Source organism: Lemur catta, chromosome 2, assembly GCF_020740605.2.
Source record: "Lemur catta isolate mLemCat1 chromosome 2, mLemCat1.pri, whole genome shotgun sequence".
NCBI classification, from domain to species: Eukaryota; Metazoa; Chordata; class Mammalia; order Primates; family Lemuridae; genus Lemur; species Lemur catta.
In genome coordinates this window covers 671,642-686,472 of record NC_059129.1, presented here as the reverse complement: position 1 = coordinate 686,472, position 14,831 = coordinate 671,642, and the positions used below count along the sequence as shown (strand labels likewise).

Here is a 14,831-nt window from a genome sequence, read left to right as displayed (position 1 = left end):
CCAGCATCGAAAAAGGATTTCAAAGCTTTATTCCCAGTTCAGAAACCTGGTGCGCCCACCAGGCTGCGTCCTGGACACCCAGCCCCGGGGCCCACGCGGCCCCTAAGGGAGGCCCCGCGTGTCCACCCCGGGAAGTGCCAGAGGCAAAGCGCCTGTGTGCTGACCCTCCGAGGCTGACAGCCAGCGGGGCAGGGCCTTGGAGGAAGGTTAGAGGTGGCCCTCTCAGGGGTCCAGTCAGCCGGAGGCCACAGGAGGGACGTAGCCGTGGACACTGGCCCCACGAGGCTCCATGCGTGGCTCACTTCTGCGGGGCCACACTCAGGAGCCCCCACTGCAGTGCCAGGAGAGCCCGCGCCTGCGGCTGCAGCGGCTCGGCTGCCCGCTCGAAGCGCGCCCGCTCCCTGCACAGCGCCTCCAGGACCTCAGCTGGGACGGCCTTGCCCGTGAACTTGCGCACCGGCTCCTCTCTGCGGGGGAGGGGTGCAGTGGGGATTCCCGTGCCAGGGAAGGCGGAGCCAGGGGTGGAGGGTGCCAGGATCGCTGGCAGGAGGGCGCTTAATGGGCACCTTTCCCCAGTGCCAGGGACACGTGGCCCAATAAATCATCCCCAGACACTTTCCCAAGTATCTAAATGACTGCCAAGGAGGGCAGGGTACTGGGCCTCTGAGGCTGCAGGCCTGGCTCAGACCCTGCCCCAGGACGGCCCCCGGGACAACAGCCACACTCACGCCACCCTCAGGAAGGGGTTGTAGAGCAGCTCCTCGCCCAGAGTGGATGGTACTGTGGGCACGTCGTCCTCGTCCCTCTTCTGGAATGACCACAGGCCCTTGTCACAACCTGGCCTTGGCTGACACCCCCAGGCAGCCTGGCTCTGGTCACCAGGGGAGCTGCAGCAGGACAGTGCCCCCCACGCCTGATCCAGGTCTGGTCACCCGAGGACAGACAAGGCTGACTCCCCTGTGGTGTCCCACCTGGGTCTTATCCAAACCCGTGGAAGAAAACCTGTCCCTGCCATCCCCCCATTAGGAAAGAAAGGAGTGGCTGTACCTTGGCCCAGCACAGCTTGGCTCTCACGTGGTCATTGCAGGGCTCCACTTTCTGTGCAAACTCGAGGTTGCTCAGGGTGTGTTCGTGGCCACAGAATACCTTCTGGAGGAAGAAGGTGCTCAGTGGGAGCAGAGGGCAGCCCCAGCAGAGGTGGGGGACATCGCTCTCTCTGGCCTGGCCCCTGCCCCGCCCAGGTCCAGCTCAGCTGGCTAGCAGTCGTCCTGCAAGCAGGGGGGACCCTCACCGTCTCCGGGGGCAAGGTGCCCAGGGTCTCAGCCAGGCTCTGGTACATCTGCAGTGCGGTGCCCTCCAGGCACCAGCCGCAGCCGGCCACCGACAGCGCGTCCCCTGGGGGAGGAGGACGGGTCAGAGAAAACGGGGCGGAGCCAGGGGGAGGTGGGGCGGGCGAGCTCTGGGCTGCGGGTACCCGAGAACAGGGCAGGTGGGTCCGGGCATTCGTCCTCCCACAGGAAGTAGCTCATGTGGCCGGAGGTGTGGCCGGGCGTCTGGAGGCAGCGCACGTGGATGGCCCCAAACTGCGGCGGAGGGCAGCGGACCTGTGAGACTGGGCGGGCCCCGGGCGCCCGGTCCGCCCCGCCCCGCCCCGTGCGGGCCGCGCACTCACCCGCAGCTCCTCCTCGTGCGCCAGCCTGCGCGTCAGTGCGCAGATGCGCTCGTCGGCGCCCATCACCGCCAGCCCGGGCCGCAGCCGCGCCAGCTCCGCGTTTCCCCGCGCGTGGTCCCTGCGGGGCGGAAGCGGAGTCGCGTCTGGGTCGGGTGGGAGCGCCGTCCTCGCACCTCGGCCCGCCCCGCCTGCGCTCACCAGTGGTGGTGGGTGGTCAGCACGCTGGTTAGAGACACCCCTTCCCGGCCCACAATCTCCAGCAGCTGAAAGGGACGGGAGTTATGACGACACCAACGGTCTGGGTGGGCCAGCCCCCTCCCCACTGGGGCGCCGGGTCCGGTGTGCACAGCTCCCGAGACGGGCCGGGACCCAGGGCAGCGCCGGTGCCGGGGAGCAGAGAGCCAATTACTGAGCGCCCAGCGTGTGCCCGGACAGTTCGGCGCTAGAGCATGGCAGAGAGGCGGCCCTAACTTCAGGGGAGTCCCAAGACAACCGAGGAACCCTCAACGCCAATGACGACCAGAGATCAGAAACACCCGCCAGGGTGGTCGGGGAGCCTCCAGGAGGCTGGGCAAGGCTGCCTGGGCCTGCAGTGGTCTCCCTGCCGCCCACGGTGTGCCCTCACCCTCTTGGGCACGGCCACGTCCACGGCCACTGCCTCCCGCGTGTGCTCCTCGATGACGAGGTACATGTAGTTGTCCTCAAGCACGGGGATGACCTTGACCTTCATGGTTGCAGAACTCAGCCACCCCGCGCCTCCTCCAAAAGAGGCCCCCCAGCCTACTGAACCCCTTCTTCAGGGCGGGGGCTCCGCTCGCCACACCCTAGGAAGGGCTGCGCGAGGCGGGCTCAGCCCCCACACACACGGGGGGCCAAAGAAGGAGTCCGCTCCCCGCCCCAGGAGCTTCCCGGAGCGCGCGTGTGGATTCCACGCTCCAGGCCCCGGTTAGCCCCGCCCCGCAGCCCCCGTTCAGCCCCGCCCCTCCGGCTCCGCCCCCCAACCCCGCGGGCCACGCCTTCCCCGAGCCCTGCCCCGCCGCGGCCCGGCCCGACCTGGACCGCCCGGCTGCCCCGCAGCCCCCTCACCCGCACGGCTGCGCCCACCGCCTGGAGGTCGGACAGGCGGAGGCGGGCCTCGCGCCGCCGGTCACGGGCCTGCTCGGAGCGCGGCGTCGGCCCGGCCACTGCCAACGGCCCCCGCCCGCGGACGCGCCCCGCCCCGCCCGGCCGGAACCTGCGCGCAGCTGGACCTGACGCGCGGCCGAGGGAGCGCGCGTGCGCCGAGGGAGTGCGCGTGCCCGGTGGGGCGCCGCGCGCACATCCCACTCCGTCGTGCCTGGCGCTGGGGCACCTCCTCCGGGAAGCCTTCCTGGCGCCCGGGCTGACCGAGTCGTCCCCTGCGTCCCCCGTCCCCTCATGGGGACGTCTGCACCCGCCTTTCTCAGGCTGGGGGTGGGGAGATCTGTCCAGTTTGTTCACCTGCGCGTCCCGGGGCAGAGCCAGCGCCAGGAAGTACATGGAAGGTGTCTAAAAAGTGTGCGAATCCCCATGGTAGGGCAGGGCTCCCTGCCTAAGGGCAACAGAGACCGCAGCCGCAGCTCCGTTCCGCGCGTGCCGTCCCACCCCACCCCAGGCTGGGCGCTGTCACGCACCCCTGGTTCCATCTGCGCCACGATAAGCGCAGGGGGTGCGCGCTGCGTTTCCCAGACGAGGGGGGCGGGGGGGGCACAAAAAGGATGGCTCGCCATAGATGGAAGGAGCTGAGAGCTCCCCCCACCTCCACTGACCTGCGCTGCCCATGTGGGTGGGGCCCTGGGAGTCTCCTGGGACCCACAGGGGCCTTGGCAACGCAAGCCACCCAGGCTTGTCGCAGCAACAGCCACCAGCCCAGGCTGGGATTCGGGCAGCACCGGGCGTGGAGCTGGCCAGAATTCCTTTTGCCTATGGAGCATGCAGCAGCCACAGACCCCAGGCCAGGGGCCCCAAGGCCGCCCACTGAGAACGTGAGTCCTCCAGGCAGCTGCTCCTGCCATGGAGTCAGGGGCCAGGAGGGGTGCGGGCCCCTGCATCCAGAGTCTGATCCTGGCCAGGGGAGGGGCTCCCCAGGTCGGCCAGGCTGGGGGAGGGCTGGTGAGTCCGTGGGCATGGGGTCACAGCCCAGGCCTGGGACCCACCTGGGGCGTCCCCAGGTTGTGCCACGAGCCGAGGATTGGCTGCGAGGAGTTCCTAGGGGCCCCCCAGCGTGGGCCACCAGCCTTGAGGCAGAGCTTCTGTCAGATCTAGAGCTGAGCGAGGAGCAGCGGCTGCAGGTGGGTGTGGGGTCCCGGGTGCTGGTGGGAGGGAGGTGCCCACAGACGTCACCTCTTACCGTGGCCACCCACAGATCTCCAAGGAACTGGTTGACGTTCAGATCACGACCCATCGCCTGCAAGAGCAGCACGAGGCTGAACTCTTCCAGCTAAAGAGTGAGGTGAGCAGTCACGTGGCCACCTCGGTGCGTGAGGGGCAGAGGCGCGTGGCCAGGACACGTGCTGTGCATGAGCGTGGGCGTCAGCCTGCCCCACGTGTGCTGGCAGACAGGTGCATCTGCTTGAGCTGGTTGTCCCGCAGGTCCTTCGGCTGGAGGGCCGGGTGCTAGAGCTGGAGCTGCAGGGAGATGGTGCCAGCCAGGCGTGTGCAGCCCCGGCAGAGGCTGACCTAGGGCACCGGCAAGCACCAGCCCAAGAGCTCAGGCGCAAACCCCAGGGCCCTGGACGCCCTGACCGCCACAGACTCCAGGTCACCATGGAGGGTGGGGCTGGGTGGGCTGGGTGGAGTCAGGTGAGACCCTCAGCAGAAAGCACGTGAGGCTGGGACTGGCTCCTCCACCCTCAGGCCTCCCTTCCCTCCCTCTGACCCCAGAGGATGAGTAGCAGCAGCTGGGGAACAGTCCCCTAGCTGGGGGCGGGGGGACCTGGAGCTTGGGGTCTCATCCAGCCAGCCCTTGTGTGCCCACAGCTGCCAGGAGGCCAGGAGCAGCGGCAGGGAGAAGTGGAGTGGGCGCTGGAGCGTCACAAAGCCCGACAGCAGGCGCTGGAGACACGAGTGTGAGCGGCCGCCTCACCTGTGGCATGGAGGGCCCAGCAGGGCACAGTGCTCGCAGCAGCTGTTGCCAAGGGGCGGAGGGAATCCTTCCCTGTGGGCCCGGCTGAGCCGCACACCGTGTCCGCAGGGCAGCCCTGAGCCGGCAGCTGCAGGAAGCCCAAGAGGAGGCCAGGGCAGCTGGGCAGCGACTGGCCGCACAAGCTGCGGTGAGGCCCTACCCTGCCTGCTTCGAGATCAGGCACCTGGCACACAGGGGCCCTACAAGCTCAGTAAGGTCCACTCCTCAGAACGCAGGCTGAGGGCGGCCTCTGCCCCAGGTGCTGTCCACGTGCCAGGGCCAGCTCCGCCAGGCTGAGGCCGAGAATTCCCAGCTGCAGCTGCAGCTCAGAAAGCTGAACGAGGAGTATGCCTTCCGGCTGCAGCGCTGCGCCCGGGAGGTGGTGGTGAGCGCGGGGCGTGTGGCCTGTGTGTGGCAGGAGGCCGCTGAGTCCTCAGGAGCCCAAGCCTGGCCTGGGTGTGCTGGACAGCTTTGAGGAGACCCCGTGGGCCTGCGGAGGGGGCGAGGGCACGGGTTTGAAGGGATGGGGGTGGGCCCGGCCAAGCCCCGCCCCCAATCCCATCACAGCCCCGGCCCGCCCAGACCCGGCCCCCCCAGACCCGGCCCCCAGCCATAGCCCCGCCCCCGCGCTGCCCCCGCCCCGCCGTCTCCTCCAGGGGTTTGCCAACGGCGTCGGCCAGGCACCTGCAGCCACAGCCCTGCGGACATTCCTGGAGGCCACCCTGGAGAACATTCGGGCAGCGCACCGCTGCCGTGAGCAACAGCTGGCCCGGGCCGCTCGCGCCTACCGCAAGCGCCTGGCAGATCTGAGCCACAGGCATGAGGAAGTGCTGGCCACCCACAGGTGGGCCCAGCCTTGACATGGCACCTAGGGTGGGGTGGCCCTACATGACCCAGAGTGTGGCTTAGTGGGCCTCAGGAGCAGCCCCACAGAGGTGAACCCTGACGGGCCACCCAGGACACCCAAGGCTACCTCTGATGCAGCCACCACGGGTCCAGAGCCACTGCTCCCGGTCACCAAGCTCAGCCACCTGCGGGAGGGTCAAGTGAGGCTGGATATGAACCTCTAGAAGCTCCAGGCCCAGGTGCCCCCTCCCTGCCGCCCCACACTGGCCTTGGGGCGCGCAAGGAGCCCCAGAACTCACCCCAGGCCTGTCCCAATGTCAGCAAAGCCCCAGCCCAGGGCCTCTAATTGGCCTGCCCTGTTCAGCCGACTGAGGAATCCCTGCCACGGAGGGTACAGCACCGCAGGTGTGGGATGCCACTTTTGCCCCCACAGAAGGGAGCTGGTGAAACCTCCTGGGGGGCCGTCGGCACCAGTGAGTGCCCTCAGGCAGGTGTGAGGGAGACCTGAGGGGGCAGCAGAGAGCAGAACACCGGGCTCCGGGCTTTCCATTTCTTCCACCAACTGCGGCTGCGGGGCGGGGCTCCGGTCACAGCAGTGAACAGTGGCCTGGCCTGGACTCAGGTGTCCCATTTGGCACGGGGGACACTGATAGTTGCAGAAAAGTGAGGTGGCTGCCATGCCGGGTGCCTGGTGGGTGGAGGGGCCTGCCAGGAGTGGGGCTGCCCTGGATTGGGAGGGTCGAGGAGCACCTGCCCCAGGGAGGGATGCTTCTGCTGAGACCTGGAGCACCCAGGGATGAAGACTGGGTAGGAGCGGTTGCCTGGCGACCTAGTTGGCCCTGGCCTCTGGGCCTCCATGTTCCCAAGTGTATCATGGCCCCAGCACCCAAAGGAGCACCTCCCAGCATTTGGTGACATAAACACCCTGGGGGGTTAGTACCCCTATTGGCACTGGGGTCACTGTCCAAGCTGGCCTTATGGCTTAGCTCTCCAAGCAGCCCACGGGCCCTCTGGGCCTGGGCTGCCCCATCCCCCATGCACCAATGGCTTCAAGACCTGGGCATGGGTCACAGTGGCAGGGTCCGCCCACAGTGTCCCAACTCACTCCCAGCAGGTACCACCAAGAGGCTCCGGGTACCTTGACTCAAGCAGGATCACCCATCAGCTCCTGCACTGACATGCCCAGTGCTCAAAGCCATCCCTCCTTCTCCTGCTCTCTTCGCAGGGGCCTGGACACTACGTTCTGGGCCCAGATCCACCAGAAACTCCAAAACTTCTCCCACAGCACCCAGGTAGTGGGCAGGGCCTGGCCGGGGCCCCTCCGCACACTATGCCCTGGCTCTTGACTTACACACCCCCTGCCCCATGTCAGGCAGAGCTGGAAAAGGAGCGGGCACAGCTGCTGGTCCGGGCCACGGTAGCTGAAGAGCAACTTTCTGAGCTACAGGAGTATGTGGACCAGCACCTGGGCAGGTAGGCTCTCGGGAAGGTGAGCAGGGTGTGACCTGAGGATCCTGGTCTGGGTGGGAAAATGATGGCTGTCCCAGGCACTAGAAGACCCGTCCATGGCCAGAAAGGTGACTTAAGTCTGATCTCTCCGAGCAGGTACAAGCAGGAAATCCTGAGGCTGAGGAAGCTGGTGGGTACAAGGGACCCCTGGAAAGAGGGGGCCATGCCCCCAGCCAAGCCCCACCATCCACGGACATGCAGCCACTAGCCAGCCTTCCCGGAGCACAGAGCACACTGCTGTGAGCCAGCGTGGAGCCCTCCCCACCAGCCCTCTGCTAAACAAGTCAGGGTGGAATCCACTGAGTCTTTATTGCATCTGAAGAGTTAGCCAGCCTGAGAAACGGGGGCCCCAGGGACCGAGGTGGAACTGGGTACTGGGGCAGCCTTGATGGGCACCCCCCCAAGAGGAGACAGCCTTCCCAGCCAGCCCACCGCCATGGACATCATAGGCCCAGACGCGGTCCAGGCCCTCACCCACCACAGCCACAGGCTGCCAGGTGGGGAGGGGGAAGCGTCCAGATACCACCCGGGCGCCTGGGGGCAGCTCTGCCTGCAGCTTGTCCTCCAGCAGTGCGAGCTGTGGGAGAGAGCAGAGGGTAGAGGGGTCCGGGGTCAGACAGAAAACAGCTGCCCATACCCAGCCGTCCAGGCCTAGCACCCACACGGGGCCGGTCCCCAGGCCTCAGCAGCAAACACACTTCCCAGTGGAGCTAGCAAACCCCAGACCTACCACGCTGGGGGCCAGGAACACAGACACGTTGTGGCAGTCCTTCAGGCTCACCTGCAGGGAGAAGGGGTCACCTCAGCAGGAAAGGGGGGCCCAGCTGGGGAGAGGTCTGGTGGGCATGGGTTCACTGCAGCTTCTGAGTCCCAGCCCACCCAGGTTTCAAGGGGCCCTTGGGCTGCCAGCAGGGGGCCAAACCAGACCCCTAGCATGGAAATCAGGTATGGAGTCTGCAGAGATCCAGGACTCCCCAGGTTACCTTCCAGAGGTCCTCCCGGCGGTAGCAGACACTGCCGGCACAGCCGGCCCTCCAGGCGTGCAGCCGCGCCAGCGCCACCAGCCACGGGTTTAGCTCATAGCCCACAGCCGGGCGGAGACCACACCTGTGGGCTGCCAGCACCTGTGGGCACCAGGAGCGTGGGGAGCAGTATGTGGGGGGGGGCACCCGTGGGAGGAGGCAGCGAAGACAGAGACACACACGCACACGCGCGCTTACGATCCTGCCGTCGCCGGAGCCCAGATCCACCATTTTCCCAGGGCGGCCTCGCAGCAGCGACAACACGTGCTCCACCTGCCGCGCGCTCGCGCCAACGTAGGGCACCTGGGCAAGGAGGTGGGCGGGCAGGGAATGCTGTCTCCTCTTGGGGGGTGTCCATCGGCCGCTCCTGCCCCTCCTAGAGTCGGTCCCGAATCTCCTGGGAGGGGGCCTCCTTTCTTAGCCGACTTTCCTGCCCCGCGTGGAGCAGGTACCAACCCGCCGCCCCGCCCCCGAGCCCGGGCCGCCCCGCACCTGCAGCCGCAGCGGCACGCGGCGGAAGCCGGGCTGCAGGACCAGCGCCCACACCGCGTAGGCCGCCAGGCCCGAGCCCGCCGCCAGCTGCAGCAGCTCCAGCGGGCCCGGCCGCCGGGCGCGCAGTTCGGTCAGCGCCTCGGCCGGGTCGTCCTGTTCCATGGCTGCGGGTCGGGTCGTCCCCCCCAGGGCTCTCCCCGCTCGCGTCCGGGACCCTCACGCCCCGGCCCCGCCTCCTGGGGGTCGCGGCGAGACGCCGGAAGCGGCCGGTCCGTCGCGCGTTCCGCTCCGCCCCGGCCCCGGGCCCCTCCCGCGGGTTCCGGGGGAGCCGCGGCCCGGCCGGCTCTGCCCCGCCTTCTGCCCGCAGCCTGCGACGGTCGGCTCCGTCGGCCCCCTGTGCGGACGGACCGTCACTCGGGGCCTGTCCTGGGCGCCAGGGACCCCTGGGAGGCGACAGCGGGCCCTGCCCTCGGGAGCGCGCGTCCTGGCGCAGGGAGACGGGACACCCGCGACGGCCTCACGGGCTGCAACCCGAGGCAACGGGGCTGCGAGCCCACGGCCTGGCCCGGGGGCGGGGTCCCGCCGCGGAGTCCCGGTCCCCGAACCAGCCGGAGGCTTGCGCGGTGCGGCTGGAGCCCAGGGAGCCGGGTCGAGCGCGGTAAGAGAGGCGCACGGGCCCTGCGGGCTCGGGTCCCAGCCGACCCCACGACTCCGCCTGGGGAGACCGGCGGGGCCTCCACTGACCGCGACGCCCCCAAAGCCAGCCAGACCCGGGAGGACGTCCTCCCGCTTCCCTCCCTCGGCGGAAGAGGATTAGCCCAGTGGGCGGGAAACGGATGGAGCTCTGGGGTCCCAGGGAGGAGGGGTTGACAAGGAGAAATTTGGCTCTGGTGAGCGTGGAGGGAGGGGAGCCGGATGTGGCGGGCTGGGGGCCGCTGGAAGCTGGCCCAGCGCGGGGCGGAAGGCAGAACCCTAGGAGCCGGGAGATCACCTTTCTTCTCCAGAGAACAAAAAAGTATTGAGGAGCTCCTGGAGGCGACCGAGTGAAGCCGCGGGGTGAGGGAGGCAAGTGCAGAGACAGCTTTGGGTGAGCGGCTGAGCTATGGCTGCCTCATGAATGCCAGGGGCGTGCCAGTGCACATGGCCTGGTCTGGCTCCTTCGCAGCTACCCATGGTCCTGGTCAGGGATGGAGGCTGCTTCCAGACAGTGTGGGCATGCCCAAGACCAGTGCCCCGTCCCCTAAGTGCTGTGTGGCTCACATGCCCACCCGCCCATCGGCTTCTGCCCAGCCAGCCCTGGAAGACAGGTGTCCCTGGGTGGCTCCTTCCCATGCTCTGGGGAGGAGGAGGCGGCCAGCCTTACTCAGCTCAGTGTCCTGTCTTCTGGGGTCTGTGACTGGGCCCTCCCAGGAAAGGAGGGTGTGCACTGAGCTCTAGGCAGGGGTGCCACACAGCACCCGTTCTTGCCTGCGACGCATGCCTAGTCTCAGTGCCTGCAGCAGCACCTGGCACTGAGAAAGTGCTCAATAAAAGCTCATCTAATGAACGAATGCATCTGACCGGACCTGCCCGTGTGCGAACCCCACTCTTCTCTCACATTCACACCAAGCACTCTGCTCCTCAGCCTGCGGGCATTCGGCAGCCAGGTGCGTACCTTTGTGAGATGGCACACACCTGGAGCTGTGTCTGATTGACAAGGACCCTCCAGCCAGCTCCTATAGCGCCAGGCCACATGCTCACCCACACCTGTTCCCTGTCTGCCCTTCCCCTTTTTTGGCCTGGCCACCAGTCCCCAGGGCAGGCATGAAGCCCCTGACTCGACCTCTGAGACTCATCCTGGAGCACTGTGGGTCACCTGTGGCCCTGGTCTCCACAACCACTTCTGCCTGTGTCCTGTGAGAAGGATGCTGGTTGCAAAGCCAGCACTTCTGGCTGGCGCGGTGGCTCACACCTGTAATCCTAGCACTCTGGGAGGCTGAGGCAGGAGGGTCGCTTGAGGTCAGGAGTTTGAGACCAGCCTGAGCAAGAGCGAGTCCGTGTCTGTATTAAAAATAGAAAAAACTAGCCAGGCGTGGTGGCACACATGTAGTCCCAGCTACTCGGGAGGCTGAGGCAGGAGGATTGCCTGAGCCCGGGAGTTTAAGGTTGCTGTGAGCTAGGCTGATGCCACAGCCCTCTAACCCAGGGTCTGTGTGTGGGAGGACCAGCTTCCTGGGGCAGGTGAATGGAAGCCAGGATGCACCCAGGGCCCATCCCAGGGCAGCTGCCCAGCGTGTTTCTGAGCAGATGGGCTGGGAGGCAGTCCACTGCCACCACTGGCTGTGCCAAGGGGACGGTGCCCTCAGCCCTGGTGGGAAAGCCTCCCCAAGACAGGAGAGGAGGAGGAGCGGGAGACACACTGGCTTCCTCTTCCTCTGGTCTGTGGAGATTGGGGGCGGGGCAGGGGGGACAGTCCAGGGAGTGGGCCAGTCGTCACTGGAGGCTGGTGCAGCTCTTCAATGAGTGTTGATGAGAAGGAGGAAAAAGCAACCGTCTGAGCTCTGAACCCTCTGTGGTTGGGAGTTGAGAGAAATAGAAGCAGCAGCAAGGAGGCTGCAGAGGGGCAGGTGGAGGAAAGGCAGCGGTGCCTGCCCTCCAGGGTGGCCGTGCGCCCACCCTTCCTTCTGCCAGCCTCCACCACAGGCCATTGGTCTGAGTACAAGGGGCACGCCCCGTGCACGCGCAGCCTCAAGACAACCCGCCCCATGAGGGTTCCAGGGCGGCACCGCAGGGGACCACCAAGTGTCCTCTCAGGGCACGGCACTCACTAGGTGCCTGTGTTGGCTGAACTGGGGAAAGGACCTTGTTCGAGGGCCCTGCACAGCCTGTCCCTCTTCCAGCCTCGGTTCTTGACTGAAGATGAGGGCTTCATCCTGTCTGGGCCCGGGCAGGGCCTCTACCCCACCCTGCCCCCTTCCCCAGCGAGGGCAGACAAGCAAGGATGGCAAGCCGTCGCTGGCGCTCAGCCCAGGGGTCCCTGGCATTGAAGCTGTGGCGCTCTCTTTTCCAGGAGCGGAGGGGTTGGGGTGAGAGGAATCCGCTCATCCGGGGCTGGGGAGACCCTGCACACACACTTCCAGCCCTAAGGCCTCTGGCTTTGTCTGTCTCAAACCTCACTGGCCCTTTATGTGGCGGAAAGGCCGAGGAGGAAGGCGGAGACAGCAACAATGGGGCCAGTGGCGGGAAACGGTCCTTAGAGACCCCATTGTGCACCCCGCCCACCGGAAACGGGCAACAAGCAGGACCCCGCAGCGGCGACCCCACACCCTGTGGGCTCCTCGCCACGTCTGGATGCTCAGCACGTCGAAGGGGCCTGCGGACAGAGGGGCCCATTCTTCCCGCAGGGCGGGACGGGGCCCAGGATGACTCTACTCACAGGGAGGGTGAGGGAAGTCGGCGCCCTGCCAGATCGCACCCCTTCGCGTCAGGCCGCGCAGGGGCCGGGCTCAGAGCAGGGAGAGGTGTCCGCCTGCCCGCCCGCCCGCCCGCACCCACCTCGGGCCTTGGGGATTATGGCCCTTTTCCACTCCTGCTGGCATTAGGGGCATATGGGACCCAGTGAGTAAGCCGGGGGCAGCAGAGCCGAAGTTCCTGCAAGGGGGGAGGTCCCTGCATGCCCCCAACTTAGCTCAGCCCCTACCCGGATGTGGGTGTAGCTCCTCCTCAAATCTGCTCTCCGGCCCACTAGCTGGATGGCTTTAGACAAGTTGCCATTCCGCCCCCAGCCTCAGTCTCCCCCAAGGAGCAGGAATTGGAGCAGCGCAGTGAGGCAGGTCCGCAGCCGCTGACATAATCAAAGTTCTTATTGCTTATCCCCAACACCTCTGCAGGGGGCACCATGATGCCACCTGGGGGCCCCTCCCCAGCACCCCACCCCAGAGGAGGGTCCCGCTGGCGGCTAGGCCCAGGCCCCTCAGCGCAGTGCCACCTCGCAGGGATGGAGGTGGGCCGTGTGGGCAGCTGCGTAGGCACGGCTAAACTCCTGCAGTCGGGGGGCACAGCCCAGCCAGGCCTCGCCGAAGCGGCTCCAGCCCATGAAGAGGAAGGTGCCTGGGCCAGGGCGGACGCCACAGCGCAGCGGGGTGCGAATGGAAGCCGGCCCCTGGCCCCCCGAGCCCCCCGCCTGGAACAGGGGCAATGTCTGGCGGAGGACACGGGCAGCCAGCACAGTGATGACAGACTCCTGCAGCTCCGTGTCGTGGGTGACCCCATGGATGGTCCCGTGAATTACTGTGGGGAGACATTGGCCAGGGGTGGGCATGCAGGGAAGTGCAGGCGCCAGGGCCCCCCCACCCCCCCGTGGGGACACTCACCAAAGTCGCTGGTACATGCGGCCAGGAGGAGCTCCGTGTCGCTGCAAGGCCTGCAGGCACCTGGCGTGCAGAGAGGTTGTGAGCACAGGCCCCGCACCCTCCGGGCACCACCCAAACCCCCCCAGAGGAGGCAGAAGGGAGACAGACCAACAAGCAGACCCTCCTCCAGGGCCTGGTGGCACCTGGGGGTCCCAGGGAGCACCAGAAGTACACAGCATCACCCTGAGGACCCCTGTGTGCAGTGTGCACTTGCCCACACGACGTGAATGGCTGTGCCCAGCCATCGGTGTCCCTGTGTGCTCTTGAACACCCGTCTCACATGCAAAACCAACCTCTGGAACCCCCCTGAGCTGTCTCCCAGGCCTGAAAACACAGCACAGCCAGGGTGGCAGGAGGTCGGGAGGGGCTCCCAGGGGCAGGACAGTGAGAGCCCTGTCCCCTGCAGGGTCAGGCTCCAAGATGTGGGAGAGCAAAGAGCTGGGCCTGGCGCCCTGCAGGGAGGAGGGGAGGTGTCTCCATGGTGACCGGCTGCACACTGGACTTTTGTTGGTTGGGCTGGGGGAGGGGAGAGGTCACTGCTGGGCCAGGGAGCCCTGGACAGCTTCGGCCACAGGCTTTGATTCTACCCCAACATCCCCTCCCCCAGCCCTTCAGGGCCCAGAGGCCCAGAGGTGGCCCTGCCTGGCCTCTCTTTCCCTCCATTCCGCGAGCTCCACTAAGATGAACCAGCGGGAGGGAGGAGAGGGCCAGTCCGTCCCTACCCACCTCTAACCTGTCCTGGCACCACGGCTCCCGAGCTGTGTGGCTAGCCTATTTGACCCCTGGCCTCAGTTTTTGCCTCTGTGCAGTAGGGCGGCAAGACGCATCCGCGCCAAGTCCAGGCAGGGTCCAACTGCATGACTGCCACCCGTCCCCACCAGATGCCACTCACCGTCCACACCAAGACCGTGGGCCTGCGGAGGCAGCTCTGGACGCCCGTCCTCGCGCAGCTCAAAGCGGAAAGCAGCCACGCGGCGGCTGATGTCCCGGTGCGGCGTGGCCTGCAGGAAGAGGGCCCGGCGCTCGCGGGGATCCCAGCGCACGCAGCGGCCCCCGGCCGGGCCTGGGCCCTCGGCCAGCAGCAGCTCCAGGGCGCCGCCCGCCCGCTCCGCGAAGACCTGGGCGCCGGCGAAGGGCCGCGCCGGCCTTAGGCAGGCGATGCTGGGCCGCGCGCCGGGGTCGGGGCCGCCCAGGGTCAGGCGCAGCGCCCCGGCCGGGTACAGCCACTCGATCGCGCCCTCCGCACAGGCCAGGGCCAGCTGGCCCACGCTGCCGGGCTCCTGGGTCAGGCCGCTGGGGACAGGACGGGCGACGCTGAGGCGGGCAGCCGTGCCCCCGGCCGGCGCAGCCCCCCGCGCCCCCTCCCACAACCACCGACAGCTGCGTCCACTTTGCGGAGGAGGAAACTGAGGCCCAGCGTCCTGCGGCCTCCGCGTGCAGGGGAGGGTGCCGGGCAAGGCGCACCGGCCTCCCCCAGTGCAAGCCGCCCGGTCCCACCGGTCCCACCGGCCCCCCGGGGGGCGCGCGGCCCGGCCTCCTCGCGGCCGTACCTGCCCCTCCAGCTGCAGCGGTCCCCCGAGTAGCCGGCGCGGGCGGCGGCCAGGAGGCCACAGCAGAGCGCGCACAGCAGCGCGGGGGGCGGCATGGCGCGGGGCTGACCGGCTCTCAGGGGTCTGGGGCTTCCGAGCCGCTGCCCCGGCGGGGACCGGGTCGGGGGCAGCGGCCGCCCGGCCCGGCGTCGCCCCACAGCCCGCGGC

At 67.6% G+C, this 14,831-nt stretch overlaps 4 protein-coding genes across 4 annotated transcripts; 1 reads left to right on the top strand and 3 right to left on the bottom strand.

The window, feature by feature from the left end:
• Nucleotides 1–12: 12 nt before the first annotated feature.
• On the bottom strand, nt 13–2,867 carry HAGHL (hydroxyacylglutathione hydrolase like). The gene is made up of 9 exons (XM_045541037.1): nt 2,759–2,867; nt 2,298–2,431; nt 1,871–1,935; nt 1,673–1,790; nt 1,475–1,583; nt 1,292–1,395; nt 1,048–1,149; nt 729–808; nt 13–467 (listed from the first exon to the last, which is right to left on the bottom strand). The coding sequence occupies exons 2-9, from the start codon at nt 2,400–2,402 to the stop codon at nt 299–301; spliced, it is 852 nt and encodes a 283-aa protein (XP_045396993.1). The 5' UTR covers nt 2,403–2,431; nt 2,759–2,867; the 3' UTR covers nt 13–298.
• A 78-nt stretch (nt 2,868–2,945) lies between these two features.
• Nucleotides 2,946–8,715, top strand: CCDC78 (coiled-coil domain containing 78). The gene is made up of 11 exons (XM_045541028.1): nt 2,946–3,675; nt 3,862–3,981; nt 4,056–4,142; nt 4,283–4,450; nt 4,670–4,758; nt 4,884–4,962; nt 5,074–5,199; nt 5,471–5,658; nt 6,886–6,952; nt 7,033–7,133; nt 7,266–8,715. Exons 1-11 carry the CDS (start codon nt 3,409–3,411, stop codon nt 7,375–7,377), a joined length of 1,404 nt encoding a protein of 467 aa, XP_045396984.1. The 5' UTR covers nt 2,946–3,408; the 3' UTR covers nt 7,378–8,715.
• ANTKMT (adenine nucleotide translocase lysine methyltransferase) lies at nt 7,460–10,627 on the bottom strand. The gene is given in 6 exon segments (XM_045541029.1): nt 7,460–7,571; nt 7,573–7,746; nt 7,900–7,950; nt 8,153–8,293; nt 8,390–8,494; nt 8,684–10,627. Coding segments are annotated over 6 exon segments (711 nt in total). The 5' UTR covers nt 8,846–10,627; the 3' UTR covers nt 7,460–7,493.
• Nucleotides 10,628–12,507: 1,880 nt separating this feature from the next.
• On the bottom strand, nt 12,508–14,814 carry METRN (meteorin, glial cell differentiation regulator). The gene is made up of 4 exons (XM_045541027.1): nt 14,625–14,814; nt 13,967–14,367; nt 13,036–13,095; nt 12,508–12,952 (listed from the first exon to the last, which is right to left on the bottom strand). Exons 1-4 carry the CDS (start codon nt 14,717–14,719, stop codon nt 12,636–12,638), a joined length of 873 nt encoding a protein of 290 aa, XP_045396983.1. The 5' UTR covers nt 14,720–14,814; the 3' UTR covers nt 12,508–12,635.
• Between the last annotated feature and the right edge of the window lie 17 nt (nt 14,815–14,831).

Coding starts and splice junctions, on each gene's coding strand:
- HAGHL (XM_045541037.1), bottom strand. CDS start 2,402: ATGAAGGTCAAGGTCATCCCCGTGCTTGAGGACAACTACATGTACCTC. Junction 1,396..1,474: donor CCCACCTGCCCTGTTCTCGG/GTACCCGCAGCC, acceptor CTCCTCCCCCAG/GGGACGCGCTGTCGGTGGCC. Junction 1,150..1,291: donor GCACCTTGCCCCCGGAGACG/GTGAGGGTCCCC, acceptor TTCTTCCTCCAG/AAGGTATTCTGTGGCCACGA.
- CCDC78 (XM_045541028.1), top strand. CDS start 3,409: ATGGCTCGCCATAGATGGAAGGAGCTGAGAGCTCCCCCCACCTCCACT. Junction 4,759..4,883: donor CAGGCGCTGGAGACACGAGT/GTGAGCGGCCGC, acceptor CCGTGTCCGCAG/GGCAGCCCTGAGCCGGCAGC. Junction 5,659..6,885: donor GAAGTGCTGGCCACCCACAG/GTGGGCCCAGCC, acceptor CTCTCTTCGCAG/GGGCCTGGACACTACGTTCT.
- METRN (XM_045541027.1), bottom strand. CDS start 14,719: ATGCCGCCCCCCGCGCTGCTGTGCGCGCTCTGCTGTGGCCTCCTGGCC. Junction 13,096..13,966: donor CCACGGTCTTGGTGTGGACG/GTGAGTGGCATC, acceptor TCTGCACGCCAG/GTGCCTGCAGGCCTTGCAGC. Junction 12,953..13,035: donor CGCATGTACCAGCGACTTTG/GTGAGTGTCCCC, acceptor GTCTCCCCACAG/TAATTCACGGGACCATCCAT.